Raw genomic sequence first — 22,452 nt, 5'->3', positions numbered from 1 at the left:
ACCTTTGAAACTCACTCTTTGAATCTCAGCTGATTCAAAAGAGCTTTAGCAGCTTCGTGTTGAGTCGGGTGTTAAATATCACTTTCTTGAATGACAATTTGTCAGAGTCGGACCAGTCCATTTTGAAAGGTATGTGCTGATTTGGGTCTGGCTTTTCTATCAGCACAATGATATATACATTCCCAAATTATAAAAATGTCCACCGCATGCATTTAAATGATTTACAAGGCCAATGCAATTGATTGCAATTTCTGTTAACATGCTTTTTATGGAAGCAGTGGTACAACCAGAGAGAGCCTGTGAGCGAGGGGGGATTATTCACTTTTCCAAGACTGAGGGGGAACAACACCGTAGGGGAAAAACAAACATTTGACAGTGTTTGTTTTAGGATTCGTGAAGTGTTCCCACAATGTCTACGAAAGCAGAGCAATGTAAGTACCATTATTTAAAATCCACCCATTTTTAGGTGTAATTTTCTAGTAAGAAAGCGAAGGAGGGGAGCTGTCCTTGGTGATGAAACCGCGGTTGCTAAGGCAGGTTGCAACACGTACTCGCTCTGCAGATGATGGCTCTAGGTAGGGGCTAGTGTAGGGGATGCGCTATTTTCTGGCGGTGGTCAACACAACGATATGGGGAAAACATAATAATAGATATTAACCTTTCATTTTTGATTGACACGTTGAAAGAAAGGTTGGTGCGGAGAAAGATATGTAGGTTATTGGTTTCAAGGTCGATTTGACAAATGCTCCGCTAAACAATATGGTGGCATTGGCGATCAGTAATGTGGTTGCTTTGCTTGTTCTTTTACTTACTTGACATAATATGAGACGAGTTTTTTTCTTCGTCATTTGCGTCTGAAACAGGTGGATAAGCATACTGCGGTTACACTGTATATGATCAACTGAATCAATGCACAGTGTAATAAACAATTGGTGGTTTGTTGTTGTTGTCAGTCAACACACCTTGGAGAACTCAACATTACTCAAGTAGGCATGTGTTACTTGGTTTCGAATAGGCCTATAGTAATAACTGGAAGAAACAAGTTCATATAGGCCCATCTACATTTATTTGGTATAAAGCCTGCTCAATATCGACTTGAAATGTACTTGGCCATGTTTGGGGCAACATAGAATGTTCTATAGGCTAATCTATGGTCCCATGTAGGCTATGTATTGTAAACATCGCAAGAAAGGGAAATAATCACCATTTGAACTCTAGCCTATAGACGATTTGTGTTGTTTCTCCTTTCTTCAGTACATAGACATTACTGAATTGGTCGGACATTAGTTTGCACAAGTCTCACAAATTTTAGCCCTTAAAACAACAGTTGAAATTGTTTTTTGTCAGGCAAAAACTAGAGACAGTAGATGTCCAGATTTTGCACCTTTGCTAATCTCGTCCACTCAGCAGGCTCTAGCAAGTGAGCCTGTGAATGAGGTTACACCTTTGCTCACATTTCTGGTTTTGCAAAGTGTGTCTGAAGGTAGCCTATTTTGGCAATGCAGTCATTCATTGCTATGAAATTTGCAAAAAATAACACACTCATACACCCACGTAGATAACCTAAACACACTAATTGACGTACACATCTACACACACACACACACACACACACACACACACACACACACACACACACACACACACACACACACACACACACACACACACACACACACACACACACACACACACACACAAACAAAGCCTGTGGGTGTTGTTGTTATTTTTGGGACTTGTCATTTGCAGGTCAGCGAAAGCTAACCACTATTCCTCTCTGAGTCACAAAATGGCACCAAAACGACCCATTCCAGGGTTGGTTGTGACCTAGCTGGCCAAACACAAATGCCACTTAAAGAGAGACAATGAAGGTTCACAGAGACCCTCGCCCTTTGCCATGCTTATGGGGCAGCATATCAATGACCAGGCTTATACTGTACCAACCATAACCCATTGCCACCCCCCCCCCCCCCCCCCCCCCCCTTATGTGAAAAGGCTTCATCAGATGTCATATGTTTGTCACTCTGCTCTTTATCTTGTTTAGTTGCCTCTAAGATAAGATACTTGCAAGAGTATCACAACCGCGTGCAACACAATATTTACCCCGTGCCCTCCGGAACAGACATTGCAAACACATTGAAATACTTTTCCCAAACCCTGCTCAGGTAAGTAGCCTGCGCTGGAACCACAGGTGAAGTAACGGAGTGTAACAGTATTTGGTGTTTAGTTTCAGAGGAGAGGTGACTGGGGTTAAGCCTAATTCTAATACATGCACAGCAATAAGACAGGATTACTGCTGGTAGGAAGTCAGTTGGAATTAAAAGATAGAAGTGGAAATATGGGAAACGGTATTCTACAATGTAACTTTATAGTGTGCATCATCATTTAAGAATCCTAGTTGAAAACCCTCAGGTAATTTTCAGAGAGGGAATTGTCTTGCTCCATCCTCTGCCTTTGTGATACCATATGCTTCATGTTGCTGTATGAGGACCATGATCCTACAGTATCTCATCAGTGCACTATAACATTCTGACCAAACTGGACGCCATCGCGCCATGTTGATTTTGTACCCCCACACCAGACATGATGATCAGGATCAGGACACGCAGGTTGAAATATCAAAACAAACTCTGAACCAATTATATTAATTTGGGGACAGGTCGAAAAGCATTAAACATTTATGGCAATTTAGCTAGCTAGCTTGCTGTTGCTAGCTAATATGTCCTGGGATAGAAACATTGGGTTGTTATTTTACCTGAAATACACAAAGTCCTCTACTCCGACAATTAATCCACAGATAAAACAGTATACACCAAATTCCTTTCACGTTATCTCTCCTCCTTCCTCAGGCTTCTTTTTGACTTCTTTGGACTTTATATAGCGGTTGGCAACCAACTTTATGGTGCATTACTACATCCGACTGGAGTGTGGACGTCAGTTAATCTTTCAATCACCCACGTGGATATATGCCCATAAACACCAATGAGGAGATGGGAGAGGCCGGACTTGCAGCGCATTGAGCATCACAAATAGAACCTATTTCTATTTTACCGCCTGGCCTGCCAGACACTTGCTGAGGCGCGCGAGCAGTGTGGGTGCAATGATTGAATAACATGTATGTGTACATTTATTTTTGCAAAGCTTGCGCACGAGATGCGAGTGGTGTGGTCAGCATGATAGAGTCAACAACATGTTCCCCCTCTTATCATGCCATGGCTGTTTGGAAAAGTATGCTCAAATTGAGACAAGCCAATAATGGCAATTTTGGTAGATTTGAATTGTGTTGATGTTGTCTGCAAGTAGGAGGTTATAAATGTTAATAATGATGTTATCTTGCTGATTATACCGGGTATGGTTTGTTTTATATTTGAGAATTTAAAAATAAATAAATAGGCAATCTCAACCCCTCTGTAGGTTCAGTGTTAGCTTTCTAGATGTACATGTCCATGGGATGCCCTGGAGTCTCACTCCCAAAGGGGCTAGGGGAGGTCTGGTCCTCTGGCTCCTTGGGTCTGAGAAGTCCCCAATGTGCTGTGACAGAGGACGGGAAGGAACAACACGTCCCCTCAGAACAGGTCAAGAAGCCAGGGCAGCCATTATGGCCATAAGCAGTATGTGACATTTAAGGCTTTGAGTTTGAGCAGAGCTCTCTGTGAAAATGAGCTGTGCTTTGATCATTGGCTACAGAAATCATCATCATTAGGCACAGTAATCTAAAAGGATGTGCATGAGGGAGACAGAACTTTCATGTTCCACTTTCATGAAAATTATGGGATTATGACGATCCCTTTAATTCCATCACACAGTGGACATACAGTAATAGTGTACTGTGAATACATTTTACTGTGGCCAAATTTGGATTATTTTCAAGTCAAACATTGGTAAAGTATCCTGGATCTTTCTGACTTTGCTGAGAGAGCTAGCAGCCCTTGTGAGTGTGTTGTTACAAGCCTGGCATCCTATTTGTCCTTGGCACAGATGGAGCGTGATGGGGGCTGTGATTGTACGAGCCTGTGTTGTGGCAGTTAACTCGAATGACAATTGTGTCTGTGAGGCGCGGTATCGTTGGGGTGTGAAGGGAATCCTGCTGGTATGATACTGTAACATTCGTCTTGTGTTTTCCTTGAGCTAAATCTCCTCCCTCCTAACTCACACATCAAGCCATGCCTCCCACATTGAAACCACTCTGCACTGCTCAGTAGACTCTCAGACATTCAGACAGACACCTGTGTTTCATTGGCCTGGGGTGCACTGAGGCTTGAAAACTGGAATGAGCATATGTCAGGTTCCTGAAAAGAAAGAACCCTGCACAGACAGAGGATGGAGCGGCCAAATTAATATTTCATAAATTCTGCAGCATAGTAAGAAATCAGTGTAAGACATTGACGGTATTGGTTTAAAGGGATGGGGCTACCCATGGGCTCAATTTAAGGTGGTTTACCCCAAGGGGGTGTTATGTAACATGTCATAAATAATTAGTCAAATATGATATAGTTGCCAGATTTTCCTCCCAGCCAGTCATCTAGAAAGTAACACATACCAGCCAAGCTCTCTAGCTCTCTGCATCAATGAGCCATGGATTCACAGTCGCCCTGACCCCATGCCAAATTCCATCATTCATTAGAGTGACTGTGAGGAACCAACTGACACTGAAAACAGATAATGAATCTGGCATGAACAAGTCACACTCAAAGGAAATCAAAAATCTCACATCTAGCTATTTGAGACAAAAACAGGGGCTATTACGGTATTGTATCCCCGAGCTAATGCTTCGTTACAGTAATGCTACTTATAATCAGTGGCTCACTCATGCTTGAGAGCAACTACACATTGCCACAGTTAGAGAAAACATTTGGAAAATAGCGTTGCTTTGATTGGAAGTGTAGGATGTTTTATCTGATCTGAGATGTGTGTCTAACTCTGTGCGCATAACCTGAGTCTGTGTACTGTATGTGGGTTTGTCTGTGTGCTTGTCTGTCTGTGTGTTTGTGTGTGTGTGTGTGTGTGTGTGTGTGTGGGGGGGGGGGTTTGCTCAATTGAATTCTTCAGTTTGATATGTGCAAAGGGCTCAGTGATATTAAGTTATACTCCACAAGATGTAAAGCTGACCCCCCCCCCGATTGTTAAACTGACTATCCATTCCAACTCCCCGAGAAAAACGTTAACGTTTTTCACACTTTGGTTACTGGTATTTAAAACTGTCCAACATATCCAAATTCTTGCGGAGTGTAACTTTCAGGGGAATTGTCAGAGTAAAGAAAGTGCGTAATGATGTTGGTATTGTAAAATGTTATAATAGTAGGCTATTCTGTATTTCTGCACTATAATCTCCTTACTCACACCCCTCTAGAAATGCTATACCTCTATCTCTATAAAGGACCTTTCAAAAACACAATACATCAGCATTTGTAATCTGTGCTCTCATGCTAAGTACCTCCAAATCATTTTACTGATAGAAAAGCTTAGTTCTTTTACATAATGTTTAGTGAAAGAGAAGGGCTCTCCACCCCCCCTCCCCCCTCCCCAACGCTAGAATCCTCACACACTAACCAACCAACTCGTTCTCCGTCTCTGGTGAGATTTCCACCTTGCCAGGGGACAGAAAACACAAACGTCCATTCCACATTAGCTCACAAACATAATGCTACCGGTCATCCCGTTTGAAACAACCTATTCCTTTGTCATTATAGTTTCTCCCCTACCGTAGATTAGTTCTTACAATTATTTAAGAGACTCGAATCCATATGCCTGTTGGATCTCATTATTAATCCTGATGATACTGATACAGTATCATAATGTATGCGTACAGACATTTCTCTGGTGCAATAAACATGTGTTGTGACCCAGGAATTCTTATCTAACCTCACACACATATTTATTACTAGCTGAAGCATGTTTCCAAAGTGCCACCTCTGTATTTTTCCTAAACGATGTGGTGTTGCTCCCATCCTTCACGACAGCCCCACAAAACAGGATATATTTCCCTGAGAAACATCATGGCCCATTGGCCTCACTGTATGGCTGTTGCTGAATCGATCTGATCGGAATATAGCAGCCATAGAGGGAAAACCATTTGCAGTTTCCCCTTTGGAGAAGTATGGGGTTGCCACTGAAAACATGCCATTTTTTACATTCTTGCTCCTTGTCACCAGATACGCATGAGATGCAGTGGTCATTGCAGTTTTTGCAAACATATTTTTTGTTTTTAGAAGACAAAGATGTACAAAAAGTGAAATAGAAAATGTCAGTAATTCTATATGACACTGAACAGATAAAGCAGGGAACAATTCCCCATGCCTTCAGTGAAATATTACAGACACTGCATCCTATGTGGAGTCTATCTGGGTTAGTTTTTTTCTATTTACCCTGTCTCTGTAGTGCCATTTCAATGTAATGTGCTGTTTCTTTGTTTCTTTGTTGTCTCTTTTTTCCCTTGTTCCCCCCTCCCCCCCTACCCCCTCACTCCCGGAGCAGCATTCTGTCCCGCACAGGCAGGAAGGAGAACCAGGAAGCATCCAATTTGGCCGTGCCCATGACCATGTGTCTTTTTCCTGTGCCATTCCCACTCACCCCATCTCTAAGACCACAAGTCAGTTCCATCAACCCTACAGTTACTCGCTCCCTCCTTTACAGCGTTCTGCGTGATGCCCCGTCAGACCGCGGGGGGCAGGGGCAGCAGAGTCGGGACGCTCAGCTCTCAGAGTACCCCTCTCTGGACTATCAGGGGCTCTATGCGACCCTCGTGACCCTGCTTGACCTGGTGCCCCTGCTGCAGCACGGTCAGCATGGTGAGTGAAGCCAGGGTGTCCTCTGTACATGTCCCCCCCCCCCCCCCCCCCCCCCCCCCGCCTCATTTCCACCAAGAGAGGAGTCCCACAGATTATCTGAAGGGATGCATGGGGTGATGGGGAACGAACACGCTGGATCCTGACAGCTCACTTTGTTGATAACATAGAACATGGAATTTACAGACATACTGTAGTACTGTAAACATGTATTAACTGTTTGCTTTGTAAATGAGAATGTGAAATTGGAAAAATGCATTGAAAATGTATTTGCAGAAAAGCCATTTAAAGGTTAAATTGCTATGGCTATCATATGTTGTGTATCTATTAACTGCACCAGGGAATAGTAATCGGTCAATAGCAAGTCTGTTAATACAGTTGAAGTCGGTAGTTTACATACACCTTAGCCAAGTACATTTCAACTCAGTTTTTCACAATTGCTGCCATTTAATCTTAGTAAAAATTCCCTGTCTTACGTCAGTTAGGATCCCCACTTTATTTTAAGAATGTGAAATGTCAGAATAATTGTAGAGAGAATTATTTATTTCAGCTTTTATTGTTTCATCACATTCCCAGTGGGTCAGAAGTTTACATGCACTCAATATGTATTTGGTAGCATTGCCTTTAAATTGTTTAACTTGGGTCAAACGTTTCAGGTTGCCTTCCACAAGCTTCCCACAATAAGTTGGGTGAATTTTGGCCCATTCCTCCTGACAGAGCCGGTGTAGCTGAGTCAGGTTTGTAGGCCTCCTTGCTCGCACACGCTTTTTCAGTTCTGCCCACAAATTTTCTTTAGGTTTGAGGTCAGGGCTTTGTGATGGACACTCCAATACCTTGACTTTGTTGTCCTTAAGCAATTTTTCCACAAATGTGGAAGTATGCTTGGGGTCGTTGTCCATTTGGAAGACCCATTTGCGACCAAGCTTTAACTTCCTGGCTGATGTCTTGAGATGTTGCTTCAATATATCCACATAGTTTTCCTCCCTTATGATGTCATCTATTTAGTGAAGTGCACCAGTCCCTCCTGCAGCCAAACACCCCCACAACATGATGCTGCCACCCCCGTGCTTCACGATTGGGAAGAGGATCTTCGGCTTGCAAGCCTCCCCCTTTTTCACCCAAACATAATGATGGTCATTATGGCCAAACAGTTTCATCAGACCAGAGGACATTTCTCCAAAAAGTAGGATCTTTGTCCCCATGTGCAGTTGCAAACCAGCTTTTTTATGGCGGTTTTGGAGCAGTGGCATCTCCCTTGCTGAGCGGCATTTCAGGTTATGTCGATATAGGATTTTACTGTAGATATAGATACTTTTGTACCGGTTTCCTCCAGCATCTTCACATGGTCCTTTGCTGTTGTTCTGGGATTGATTTGCACTTTTTGCACCAAAGTAGGTTCATCTCTAGGAGACAGAACGCGTCTCCTTCCTGAGCGGTATGACAGCTGCGTGGTCCCATGGTGTTTATACCTGTGTACAATTGTTTGTACTGTACAGATGAACGTGGTACCTTCAGGCATTTGGAAATTGCTCCCAAAGATGAACTAGACTTGTGGAGGTCTACAATTATTTTTTCTGAGGTCTTGGATGATTTATTTTGAAGATTACATACACTTAGGTTGGAGTCATTAAAACTCGTTTTTCAACAACTACACACATTTCTTGTTAACAAACTATAGTTTTGGCAAGTCGGTTAGGACATCTACATCTAGTAAGTTTTCCAACAATTGTTGACAGACAGATGATTTCACTTATAATTCACTGTATCACAATTCCAGTGGATCAGAAGTTTACATGCACTAAGTTAACTGTGCCTTTAAACAGCTTGGAAAATTCCAGAAAATTATATCATGGCTTTAGATGCTTCCGATAGGCTAATTGACATCATTTGAGTCAATTGGAGGTATACCTGTGGATGTATTTCAAGGCCGACCTTAAAACTCAGTGTATCTTTGCTTGAGATCATGGGTAAATCAAAAGAAATCAGCCAAGACCTCAGAAAAAAAAACGACGAGACGGCCTACAGGGAGGAGGTGAGGGCCCTCGGAGTGTGGGGTCAGGAAAATAACCTCACCCTCAATGTCAACAAAACAAAGGAGATGATCGTGGACTTCAGGAAACAGCAGAGGAAACAACCCCCTATTCACATTGACGGGACAGTAGTGGAGAAGGTGGAAAATGTTAAGTTCCTCGGCGTACACATCACGGACAAACTGAATTGGTCCACCCACACAGACAGCGTTGTGAAGAAGGAGCAGCAGCGCCTCTTCAACCTCAGGATGCTGAAGAAATTCTGCTTGTCACCAAAAACACTCACAAACTTTTACAGATGCACAATCGAGAGCATCCTGTCGGGCTGTATCACCGCCTGGTAGGGCAATTGCTCCGCCCACAACCGTAAGGCTCTCCAGAGGATAGTGAGGTCTGCACAACGCATCACCGGGGGCAAACTACCTGCTCTCAAGGACACCTACACCACCCGATGTCACAGGAATCCCAAAAAGATCATCAAGGACAACAACCACCCGAGCCACAGCCTGTTCACCCTGCTATCATCCAGAAGGCGAGGTCAGTACAGGTGCATCAAAGCTGGGACCGAGAGACTGAAAAACAGCTTCTATCTCAAGGCCATCAGACTGTTATACAGCCATCACTAACATTGAGTGGCTGCTGCCAACATACTGACTCAATCTCTAGCCACTTTAATAATAGAAAATGGGATGTTATAAATGTATCACTAGTCACTTTAAACTATGCCACTTTATATAATGTTTACATACCCTACACTACTCGTCTTATATGTATATACTGTACTCTATACCATCTGCTGCATCTTGCCTATACCGTTCGGCCATCGCTCATCCATATATATTTTTATATACATATTCTTATTCATTCCTTTACACTTGTGTGTATAAGGTATTTGTTGTGAAATTGTTAGATTACTTGTTAGATATTACAGCATGGTCGAAACTGGAATCACAAGCATTTCGCTACACTCGCATCAACATCTGCTAACCATGTGTATGTGACAAAAACAGTTTTATTTGATTTGACTCTGGTGCGAAAAGTGCAAATCAATCCCAGAACAACAGCAAAGGACCTTGTGAAGATGCTGGAGGAAACAGGTACAAAAGTATCTATATCCACAGTAAAACGAGTCCTATATCGACATAACCTGAAAGGCCGCTCAGCAAGGAAGAAGCCACTGCTCCAAAATCGCCATAACAAAGCCAGACTATGGTTTGCAACTGCACATGGGGACAAAGATCGTACTTTTTGGAGAAATGTCCTCTGGTCTGATGAAAAAAAATAGAACTGTTTGGCCATAATGACCATCATTATGTTTGGAGGAAAAAGGGGGATGCTTGCAAGCCGAAGAACACCATCCCAACCGTAAAGTATCATGTTGTGCGGCTGCTTTGCTGCAGGAGAGACTGGTGCACTTCACAAAATAGATGGCATCATGAGGGAGGAGAATTATGTGGATATATTGAAGCAACATCTCAAGTCATCAGTCAGGAAGATAAAGCTTGGTCGCAAATGTGTCTTCCAAATGGACAATGACCCCAGGCATACTTCCAAAGTTGTAGCAAAATGGCTTAAGGACAACAAAGTCAAGGTATTGGAGTGTCCATCACAAAGCCCTGACCTCAATCCTATAGAAAATTTGTGGGCAGAACTGAAAAAGCGTGTGGGAGCAAGGAGGCCTACAATCCTGATTCAGTTACATCAGCTCTGTCAGCAGGAATGGGCCAAAATTCACCCAACTTATTGTGGGAAGCTTGAGGAAGGCAACCTGAAACGTTTGACCCAAGTTAAACAATTTAAAGGCAATGCTACCAAATACTAATTGAGTGTATGTAAACTTCTGACCCACTGGAAATGTGATGAAAGAAATTAAAGCTGAAATAAATCCTTCTCTCTACTATTATTCTGATATTTCCCATTCTTAAAATAAAGTGGTGATCTTATCTGACCTAAGACAGGGAATTTTTTACGAGGATTAAATGTCAGGAATTGTGAAAAACTGAGTTGAAATGTAAACTTCCAACTTCAACTGTATATCTGAGTATATAGAATGTTAGCAACAGTAGTGTTTCATGACTAATTGATTAGTTTAAAAAAATGTAAAAGCATGAAAGCCTAACTTCTTGACTGGAAAGCCCTACCCTTTGCTGAGTGTAAGCATCAGTATCACAATGCTCTCTCAGGATGTTGTTGTTTTTATACCAAACCTGGGTTCAAATTCTTTTTCAGGTATTTTAATTACTTTTCAATATATTTCAAGACAAGTATTCAGATTCCAATTTATTTGAAGTATTTTAATATTGGAACATATTTGGAAAATACACTCAAATATACTCCCATGCATTTAACCCAGCAATTAGGAAAATAGTATTTGAAATAAAGTATAAAATACTTTCAAATACAAGTTTGTCGTCTATTTGATTTTTACAAATAACCATTCAAATACTCAAATAAAAGTACTTGTTTTGGGATGTGTATTTCAAAAATACTCAAAAACACAGAATAAAAAAAATAAGAAAATACTCAAATACACAAATATCTGAACAGATCTGATTATACAAATTCTATATATTTATGCGTTTCCTTTAAGTTTTAATGCTATATTTTTAATTTACTTTGCAAAATATGTACATTTCATTGAATTTCTGTCTCTCTGTGTTTGTGCGTTTTGGCTCTCCCTTCTCCCATCAGATCTTGGACAGTCCATATTTTACACAACAACTTGCCTCCTGCCCTTTCTCAGTGACGATATTCTCAGCACTTTACCCTACACTATGATCTCCACTTTAGCTACATTCCCCCCATTCCTTCACAAAGACATCATTGAGTACCTGAGCACCTCTTTCCTCCCAATGGCTATATGTGAGTACAGCCACTCTGTATCAAACATCCATCTACATGCATGTGAAAAAAACCCACTGTTGAATTCAAGACAAGTCATTAAGTGGGATAAGTATAATTTAATATGAGTAGTCATATCTTTTTAGCAGAAATATCAATCGCATCACCATATCAAAGGAACTGTTTGGTTGGTGTCCTACTCCTACTGAGGCGTGGGTTGTTTCTTCTCTTTTCTGCCCTTTTTTAGTGGGTTCCACTAGAAGAGAAGGGGGCGTCCCAGCATATGTCAATCTCTCTGCCTCCTCCATGCTAATGATTGCTATGCAGTACACTTCCAACCCAGGTAAACGTGGAACTTAGGTTATTCCCAACCAGTACAGTACATCACAGTTTTTCTGTCATGTTTTGATTTCATACTGTGTTGTACCTTACACCTATGTGACTTAAATCTTTGTCTATTTGTTTCCAGTATACCACTGTCAGTTGTTGGAGTGTCTTATGAAGCACAAGCAGGAAGTGTGGAAGGTATATGTTCACAAATGGAATGTGTCATAATTCACATAGATAAGATGCCCAAACAACTCTCTCATACAGATGTAGGATCTTCATTTGATCACCCTGTAGAAGGAGAACTGCAACAGGGTGATTGATGTCCATGAATTATAATCCACATAATCATTTACATTTTCTGTTGCTGCAGGATTATTTACCTGCTGTAGCAAACTTGCTCAAATTAAGATCCTACATCTGTAGATATGGAAAGTGTCAGTGAAAAGCTTTGTGACGGTCTTACACGTTAGCTCATCACTATGGCCTGTGTTGTGCTGTGGCAGGACCTGCTGTATGTCATTTCGTACGGACCATCCCAAGTCAAGCCTCCAGCCGTGCAGATGCTCTTTCATTACTGGCCAAACCTAAAGCCCCCAGGAGCCATCAGTGAATACAGTGGACTGCAATACACAGGTGAGGTTGCTTATGGTCTGCCTGTCAGGCTGTGCTTGTATGCAATACAGGTGTAGGATTTTTATTTGATCACCTTGTTGCAGGAGAACATTCCAGCAATTCAGGACATACAGGACATTTAAAACGTATAGTGTATTTCAGGTTTGAAAATGCTTCTGAAGTTTGTAATTTCCACTTTGAAATTTGACTTGATTTTCCTTTTACGAAAAATGTATCAACCCCTACAAAAATGTCCATTAATTATAATCCACATAAATAATCCACATTTCCAGTTGCAGCAGAATTATTTGCCTGCTGTAGCAAACTGTCTCAAAATAAGATCCTACATCTGTAGATCTCAGGTTGCAGCAGTCTAACCTTCCTTCCACACTACCTTTTCCCCTTTCCTTCTCTCCCTCTATTCTATTTCCCCCTGCCACAGCCTGGAACCCCATCCATTGCCAACACATTGAGTGTCACAATGCCATCAATAAGCCTGCTGTCAAGGTAACGTTTGAGTAACTGCTGTGCACTGTAGCCAATATAAAACACTTACAAGACCGATATATTCAATCCATTGTGTACACAAACATAAAGTGAATACACACAGTATGTGCCAGATTGCCATGGTATGTTAGCGTCTTGGTGTTTGCTGCTGTAAGTGCCACGTTAAATGAGCCAGGGATTGCTTGAGACACTGTGGTAGTTCCGTGGGGTAATGATATCAGTGGCCACCCGACTCAAGGCCTGTTTGCTATGTGCTCAGCCTGTCTCTGCTCAACTGTGCTAAAAACAGACAAGTAGAGCAGAGACGGGAACAGGGGCAGGGACAGGGGCCGGATTTCAATTACCCAGGATTGCAGAGGGTGTGTTTGGGGGAGGGGGGGGGGGCTAATTGGAAGCGATGACCCCATGCCGCCCCTGGGGATAGGGCGCCTGTAAGCGAGAGCAGTAAATTACAGAACACCATCTGAGCATCTAGGCCATAAGCACTGTAGCTTAATACAGGGCCATGCACAGATCATAGAGAACTGAACAGAACCATATGCATGCAGCCAGCTGCAGAGACAGGTATAGCGGACATTACACACACACACACACACACACACACACACACACACACACACACACACACACACACACACACACACACACACACACACACACACACACACACACACACACACATACATTTATTTGAGTTTGAGGTGTTATCACGTGTCAGGGCAGAAGCAGTGGAGAAGTAAGGTGTGGTATACACTTCTTCTGACCCCTAAAGCTAGATATCACTGCTACTACTGTATATTCCATCTGGATTCAGTAACTGTCTGTTGTCGCCCTATAGATGTGCATCGACCCCACCCTCTCCGTTGCACTGGGAGACAAGCCCCCTCCTCTATACATCTGTGAGGAGTGCAGCCAAAGGATAGCAGGGTATGTGGTTGTAACCTCTTTCTCTCTCCATAGATGCCATTCCAAACATCACCTGCTGTCTGCTTCATTATTCTGGTCTTTATCCCAAGGGAGAAGCATCACCATGGTTGCATAATTCCTTTGCTGGAAGTGTATTTTCAACGGAGGTATTCTCAGCTAACTATAATTTGATTTACATATTCCTGTGACCTTTACAGAGACCATTCAGAATGGCTTGTTGATGTGCTCTTGCCCCAAGGTGAGTGTTAGCAAACAAGTATTAGCGTTCAGGTTGCCATCTCTCTCTGTCTCCCTCTCTCACACACATATACAAGTACATACACGCACACATGTACGTACCTCAATACCCCCAAAATCGAGTCAATCAGAGGGGTTATTTAGGCTGAGTGAACCCATTGTCTGTGTGTATGTTATACTGAATACCTCTGTGGCCTCATTTTTACAGCTGAGATATCTGCTATTTGTCAAAAGAAGGTAAGACATGAACGTTGGTGCATTGATATGTGTTTGTGTTTGTGCTCTCATCAGCTCACGCAGTATTCATAGTGGTAAAACTCATGGCTAAACAAGAGCACCCCTTTCTTCTTCATATTAGAGCAACAAGTGAAGTAGACTGGTGAATGGAATTGTTTGCTAGTATTTGTTACTTCTCTGTTAGATGGCTTTGCGTACATAATCATGGACTGTGGCTGTGCCTCCCTTGCTATGTCATTGCTGGTTGTGTATAAATATCATGCCTTCATGCCAACATCCACCCAGTGTTCATTTAACCATGAGCAATAAAACTGCTGTGTAATTGATTTGAGGACAGGAGAGAGATAACCACTTGTGTCATTTTAAGTGGTGGAAAAATAAACACGATGCTAGCCTGCTACAGGCTAACGAGGCCCAAAGAAGCTACAACTTGCACTTCGACATTTCATATAGCAGACCATCACATTTATCTCTGAAGTGTTTAAGGACCGTGCACTTTCATTTGGAGAGTCCATTCACTCGAACACTCTGTTCATTACTTGTCTAATGGATGGTCCAGTCTTAATGGAACTGGCAGGGCATGATGTTTGTTCCGGAACACAGTCCAAAGGCATAAAAGTTCCCCCTTGGTTCCCACGGAGACTGACACACAAATCTGTCAGGTAGTGTATCAAATCAAATCAAATGTTACGGGTGTAGACTTAACCGTGAAATGCTTGCTTATGAGCCCTTCACAACGAGAGTTTAAAAAGTATAATCAAAAGAAAAGACTAAGCTGAGCAGCCCAGGGTTGTCATGGGAAACAGCTGTCCTATATCTAGTTCATCCAGCAGTAGTTTTAATCCTCACACAGCCTTTTCAATAGGCTTTGTCCCACTGCAGAAAGCTCTTACCTGGATCCACGCCAACTCTCTCATTATCAGCACACACATCATTGTTCTATCTGAGATGTGATTGCTTGTCAGAGTTACAGCTAGAATAGGGATTGCTTTCACAGTGCTCTGCAGTTACAGTATAAGATATACTGTAGTGCAGTGTTCCCCAACCCGCAGGTGATTTTATTTGGCCCCCCAAGTTATCTGAGCAAAGTTGTTTTTTATTTGTTTTTGTTGGACATAGAAGACTGTAAAAACACCAGTAAATCAGCTCCAAGTGATTAGAATTTTTGAAATCTGTTCCAAAGGATTCCCATGCATAATAGCGAGATACAGTATATGTGATCATATACAGATGTAAGCTAGGTTTGAAATGATGATGCCTTAGTATCTGTTTGGGCTTCTTGCGGTCAATTTGCTGTACTGTATCCATTGACCAGGTTTTCACCATTGTCAGTTGTATGTTTTTGTAAAGATTACAGAGAGAGAGGGGAGAAGACAGGAAGACAACAGAGAGAGAGGGGAGAAGACAGGAAGAGAACAGAGAGAGAGGGGAGAAGACAGAAAGAGAACAGAGAGAGAGAGGGGAGAAGACAGGAAGAGAACAGAGAGAGAGGGGAGAAGACAGGAAGAGAACAGAGAGAGAGGGGAGAAGACAGGAAGAGAACAGAGAGAGAGGGGGGAAGACAGGAAGAGAACAGAGAGAGAGGGGAGAAGACAGGAAGATAACAGAGAGAGGGGGGGGAGACAGGAAGAGAACAGAGAGAGAGGGGAGAAGACAGGAAGATAACAGAGAGAGAGGGGGGAAGACAGGAAGAGAACAGAGAGAGAGGGGGAAGACAGGAAGAGAACAGAGAGAGAGGGGAGAAGACAGGAAGAGAACAGAGAGAGAGGGGGAAGACAGGAAGAGAACAGAGAGAGAGGGGAGAAGACAGGAAGAGAACAGAGGGAGAGGATCTGTTCATTTGAAAGGCCAGAGGTTTCAGTGGCTGATCAGATGAAACCAATAAGACACCATATGTACAGTCTCTATCTAAGAATGATGCTATCTGTCCCATGGCAGCCTATTCATTAGCATACACACACAAAAAGAACACCACTCGTTCTTTTAATTTAGGACGTTTACACATCAATGAATTTATTGAGGCATAGGACCTTTTAAGGATAGCTTTTTTTCACAGTGAAAACAGTTTATTAGGATTCTTATATTTTCTCAGTTTATAAATTATACGAGGAGTTGTTTTAACTCATTGTCCCCTCTGTCTTGTAGAACTGTAGCTCTCATGTCAGGAGGGCAGTTGTCACCTGCTTCTCAGCTGGTTGCTGCGGGCGCCATGGCAACCGACCCGTCCGCTACTGCAAGCGTTGCCATGTCAACCACCACAGCAGCGAGGTGGGGACTGCGGCGGAGACCCATCTGTACCAGACCTCCCCACCTCCCATCAACACCCGCGAGTGTGGGGCAGAGGAGCTGGTGTGTACTGTGGAGGCTGTTATCAGGTATTTTTATTTGTATTTGGTGCATTTCATTTTTTTTATTTAACCTTTATTTAACTAGGCAAGTCAGTTAAGAACAAACTCTTATTTAAAATGACGGCCTACCCTAACCCAGACAATGCTGGGCCAGTTGTGCGCCGCCCTACGAGACTCCCAATCACGGCTGGTTGTGATACAGCCTGGAATCGAACCAGGGTCTGTAGTGACGCCTCTTGCACTGAGATGCAGTGCCTTAGACCGCTGCGTCACAGCATCACAGACAACACAGGCAACCAACCGCATGCTTCACAGTAGCACTGTATACAACCACAGTTATCTCTATCACTATCTGTCTAACTCCCTCTGTCTTTCTGTCTGTCTCTCTCTTTATCCCCCCTCTCTCTCCATCCATCTATCAACATCAGTCTACTGAAGGAGGCAGAGATCCACGCGGAGCTGCGTGAGTTTGAGCTGAACAGGCGTCGTCAGATGGGCCTGTCTGCCTCCCACCACTCCCTGGACAACATCGACTTTGACAACAAGGAGGACGACCAGCACGACCAGAGGCTCCTCAGTCAGTTTGGCATCTGGTTTCTGGTGCGTGGCTCGCTGGTCTATTACTCACTATCACAGTTGAGAGATTAGGATGTTGACACACCTGTCTGGGCTCTTATTACCAGCCTGTGCTGTACTCTCTTCATAGTGCAACATTATAATGCTTTAACCGTATCCGTCTCCGATCTTGGAGGCCCCTGACTGACCATGTTACACCCCATCCTTGCCCCCACCCCTGAAGGTGAGCCTGTGCACCCCCAGTGAGAACACGCCCACTGAGAGCCTGGCGCGGCTGGTGAGCATGGTGTTCCAGTGGTTCCACTCCACAGCCTACATGATGGACGACGAGGTGGGCTCCCTGGTGGAGAAGCTCAAGCCCCAGTTTGTCACCAAGTGGTTGAAGACCGTGTGTGACGTGCGCTTCGACGTCATGGTGATGTGCCTGCTGCCCAAGCCGGTGGAGTTTGCCAGGGTGAGGAGGAGCGGGGAAGGAGAAGGGGTGTTGGAGGGTAAAGGCGGCTCAGTATGTGTTTGTGAGGGGTTGTAAGGTGTAATGTTGGGTGTAGGGTAGTATGAGGTTAGGAATGTTTCTCTGGGGACAATGCACACTGGAGGGACAGTGTGTGATGGTTGTGTTTCTTGGTGAATATCCCCCTTGGTTATACCTGACCTTGTGTATGTGTCTATGTACCCATATCCCCAGGTGGGGGGTTACTGGGATAAGTCTTGCAGCACAGTGACCCAGCTGAAAGAGGGGCTGAACCGGATCCTGTGCCTGATCCCCTACAATGTGATCAGCCAGCCGCTATGGGAGTGCTTCATGCCAGAGTGGCTGGAGGCCATCCGCACTGAGGTGCCTGACCAGCAGCTCAAGGAGTTCAGAGAAGTGCTCAGGTACTGTATACTGGACCTCCTCCAAGTCACCCAGTTCACTGTACCACCACCTCTAGTTCAATGGTGTCCTATGGTTACTGATCATGCACAAATAATTTTCTGTCTTGTGCGAATAATATAATGTTAAGTAAAATGATATGTGACTATGTGTAACACACAGTGAAAATGGTTTCCATAGTCTCACCTGCTAGTGATACACATGAGAGGGGATATACCAAATGCTCAACTTTAAAAGCATGGCCCCTCACTCCTCACCCCTCTGCTCCCCCTGCAGCAAGATGTTTGACATTGAGCTGTGCCCTCTGCCCTTCTCCATGGAGGAGATGTTTGGGTTCATTAGCTGCAGGTTCTCAGGATACCCAGCCTCTGTGCAGGAGCAGGCTCTGCTCTGGCTGCATGTGAGTATAAGGCCTGTGGCTTTTTATGAGGATCCATTTCATATTGTGTGGTTGAAATGAAATGAACAGGTTGTCATGATGTGTGAGTGCCTGGGCAGGGGCTGTACTGAATATGGAACTGGGTCACAAGGCTAGCATGAGACTGGAGTTCTGAAAGTGAGAGAGGAAGGATTTTGCTTTTGATTCCATATGCACTCTCAGCCTGCTGTCCTATATACGTGGAAGGGTTTCTTTCACGACTGTGATAACAGACACCAAAGTAATTCAATCTGAATATATACAGTAGAAGTCAGATGTTTACATACACTTAGGTTGGAGTCATTAAAACTAGTTTTTCAACCACTCCACAAATTTCTTGTTAACCAACTATGATTTTGACAAGTCGGTTAGGACGTCTACTTTGTGCATGACACAAGACCTTTTTTCAACAATTGTTTACAGGCGGATTGTTTCACAAATCCAGTGGGTCAGAAGTTTACATACACTAAATTGACTGTGCCTTTAAACAGCTTGGAAAATTCTAGAAAATGACGTCATGGCTTTAGAAGCTTCTGATAGGCAAATTGAGATCATTTGAGTCAATTGGAGGTATACCTGTGGATGTATTTCAAGGCGTACCTTCAAACTCAGTGCCTCTTTGCTTGACATCCTTGGAAAATCAAAAGAAATCAGCCAAGACCTCAGAAATAAAATTGTAGACCTCCACAAGTCTGGTTCATCCTTGGGAGCAATTTCCAAACGCCTGAAGGTACCACGTTCATCTGTACAAACAATAGTACGCAAGTATAAACATCATGGGACCACGCAGCTGTCATACCGCTCAGGAATGAGACGCATTCTGTCTCCCAGAGATGAACCTGCTTTGGTGCAAAAAGTGCAAATCAATCCCAGAACAACAGCAAAGGACCTTGTGGAGATGCTGGAGGAAACAGGTACAAAAGTATCTATATTCACAGTAAAACGAGTCCTATATCGACATAACCTGAAAGGGCACTCAGCAGGGAAGAAGACACTGCTCCAAAACCGCCATAAAAAAGCCAGACTATGTTTTGCAACTGCACATGGGAACAAAGATCGTACTTTTTGGAGAAATGTCCTCTGGTCTGATGAAACAAAAATAGAACTGTTAGGCATAATGACCATCGTTATGTTTGGAGGACAAAGGGGGAGGCCTGCAAGCCAAAGAACACCATCCCAACCGTGAAGCATTATGTTGTGGGGGTGCTTTGCTGCAGGAGAGACTGATGCACTTCACAAAATAGATGGCATCATGAGGGAGGAAAATGATGTGGATATATTGAAGCAACATCTCAACATCAGTCAGGAAGTTAAAGCTTGGTCGCAAATGGGTCTTCCAAATGGACAATGACCCCAAGCATACTTCCAAAGTTGTGGCAAAATGACTTAAGGACAACAAAGTCAAGGTATTGGAGTTGCCATCACAAAGCCCTGACCTCAATCCTATAGAAAATTTGTGGGCAGAACTGAAAAAGCATGTGCAAGCAAGGAGGCCTACAAACCTGACTCAGTTACACCAGCTCTGTCAGGAGGAATGGGCCAAAATGCACCCAACTTATTGTGGGAAGCTTGTGAAAGGCTACCTGAAACATTTGACCCAAGTTAAACAATTTAAAGCAAATGCTAGCAAATACATATTGATTGTATGTAAAGTTCTGACCCACTGGGAATGTGATGAAATAAATAAAAGCAGAAATAAATCATTCTCTCTACTATTATTCTGACATTTCACATTCTCAAAATAAAGTGGTGATCCTAACTGACCTAAGACAGGGCATTTTTTTTACTAAGATTACATTTCAGGAATTGTGAAAAACTGAGTTTAAATGTATTTGGCTAAGGTGTATGTAAACTTCTGACTTCAACTGCATATAGGTCACACATACTACAGGAATATGTGTAGAGTACTACTTATACATTTCTATCTGCTTATATACGTCTTCTCTTTTGCCTCTCTGAATGTCTCTGTTGTCTGTTTGTGTGTTTTATGTGTGTGTGTAAACCTGTTAACCTAAACCTGTTGTCATTAATGTGTCTTGTATGTGAGTTTGGTGTGCATCTTTGCATGATCTCTTGTGTGTTTGTGTACCTGTTGGTGTATGTGTGTGCGTGTCTGGTTGGACACAGGTGTTGTCAGAGCTGGACATTGTGGTGCCTCTGCAGCTGTTGATCGGGATGTTCTTTGACGGGGTGAACTCAGTGAAGGAACTGGCCAATCAGAGAAAGACTCGAGTCTCTGATCTAACTGGTGAAAATACTGAGGCTCGGAGGGTGAGATATCGTACTAGTCATCAACTATACAGTTTACATCCACAATCTGAAAATGCTTGTTATCTATTTACCCAGCCAGCACATAATGTTCTGAGAACCATATGTTTCTTAGAGTTTGGTAAGAGTGTGGTTGGCCTATGGTTATTTTGCATACAACCTTCACACAACTTTCTGGGAATGGTGCAGGATAGCTGCTTGGTTGCTTGGCAGCACATTTAAGGAACTTGACCAAAAAACATTATTTGCTTGGTATTTCATTACTTTAACAGAATGTTTCCTAAAAGTTCAAGCATATTTTGGTGATGTTCTAGGAACGTTCTCCAACTGGTTTGGCATTGGGAATGTTCTCAAATAGATCAGAGAACGTTAAGAAACAATGTTTTTTTGTGGGAATTTCAATACTTCAGCATAACATTTCCTACAGGTTTCCTCATGGTTCTATTTAAAGTCATGTTCTCAGAACATCAACAAAAAAAAACACAATACTTCAGCATAACATTTCCTACAGGTTTCCTCATGGTTCTATTTAAAGTCATGTTCTCAGAACATCAACAAAAAAAAACACAATACTTCAGCATAACATTTCCTACAGGTTTCCTCATGGTTCTATTTAAAGTCATGTTCTCAGAACATCAACAAAAAAAACCCACAATACTTCAGCATAACATTTCCTACAGGTTTCCTCATGGTACTATTTAAAGTCATGTTCTCAGAACATCAACAAAAAAAAACCACAATACTTCAGCATAACATTTCCTACAGGTTTCCTCATGGTTCTATTTAAAGTCATGTTCTCAGAACATCAACAAAAAAAAAACACAATACTTCAGCATAACATTTCCTACAGGTTTCCTCATGGTTCTATTTAAAGTCATGTTCTCAGAACATCAACAAAAAAAAAACAATACTTCAGCATAACATTTCCTACAGGTTTCCTCATGGTACTATTTAAAGTCATGTTCTCAGAACATCAACAAAAAAAAACCACAATACTTCAGCATAACATTTCCTACAGGTTTCCTCATGGTTCTATTTAAAGTCATGTTCTCAGAACATCAACAAAAAAAAAATACAATACTTCAGCATAACATTTCCTACAGGTTTCCTCATGGTTCTATTTAAAGTCATGTTCTCAGAACATCAACAAAAAAAAACACAATACTTCAGCATAACATTTCCTACAGGTTTCCTCATGGTTCTATTTAAAGTCATGTTCTCAGAACATCAACAAAAAAAAAACACAATACTTCAGCATAACATTTCCTACAGGTTTCCTCATGGTTCTATTTAAAGTCATGTTCTCAGAACATCAACAAAAAAAAAACACAATACTTCAGCATAACATTTCCTACAGGTTTCCTCATGGTTCTATTTAAAGTCATGTTCTCAGAACATCAACAAAAAAAACCCACAATACTTCAGCATAACATTTCCTACAGGTTTCCTCATGGTTCTATTT

General features: G+C 42.5%; 1 protein-coding gene across 4 annotated transcripts in view; it reads left to right on the top strand.

The window, feature by feature from the left end:
- The first annotated feature begins 292 nt into the window (after positions 1-292).
- Positions 293-22,452, top strand: part of LOC110505600 (protein unc-79 homolog) — a 51,792-nt gene continuing 29,632 nt past the window's right edge. For 3 of the 4 annotated variants that reach the window (XM_036962370.1, XM_036962368.1, XM_036962369.1), the window contains exons 1-17: positions 293-431; positions 2,045-2,165; positions 6,475-6,788; positions 11,507-11,677; positions 11,904-11,999; positions 12,126-12,181; positions 12,490-12,619; positions 13,041-13,105; positions 13,944-14,032; positions 14,230-14,270; positions 14,478-14,506; positions 16,652-16,881; positions 17,283-17,454; positions 17,654-17,884; positions 18,116-18,306; positions 18,581-18,704; positions 20,850-20,993. In XM_036962370.1, coding sequence (XP_036818265.1) covers positions 410-431; positions 2,045-2,165; positions 6,475-6,788; positions 11,507-11,677; positions 11,904-11,999; positions 12,126-12,181; positions 12,490-12,619; positions 13,041-13,105; positions 13,944-14,032; positions 14,230-14,270; positions 14,478-14,506; positions 16,652-16,881; positions 17,283-17,454; positions 17,654-17,884; positions 18,116-18,306; positions 18,581-18,704; positions 20,850-20,993 — 2,226 coding nt within the window. In that variant the 5' untranslated portion in view covers positions 293-409. The remainder of the gene's footprint in view (positions 432-2,044; positions 2,166-6,474; positions 6,789-11,506; positions 11,678-11,903; positions 12,000-12,125; positions 12,182-12,489; positions 12,620-13,040; positions 13,106-13,943; positions 14,033-14,229; positions 14,271-14,477; positions 14,507-16,651; positions 16,882-17,282; positions 17,455-17,653; positions 17,885-18,115; positions 18,307-18,580; positions 18,705-20,849; positions 20,994-22,452) is intronic. The other variant, XM_036962371.1, reaches the window with a different exon arrangement.

Source organism: Oncorhynchus mykiss, chromosome 25 (assembly GCF_013265735.2).
Source record: "Oncorhynchus mykiss isolate Arlee chromosome 25, USDA_OmykA_1.1, whole genome shotgun sequence".
NCBI lineage: Eukaryota > Metazoa > Chordata > Actinopteri > Salmoniformes > Salmonidae > Oncorhynchus > Oncorhynchus mykiss.
This window is presented reverse-complemented; position numbering and strand designations above follow the sequence as displayed.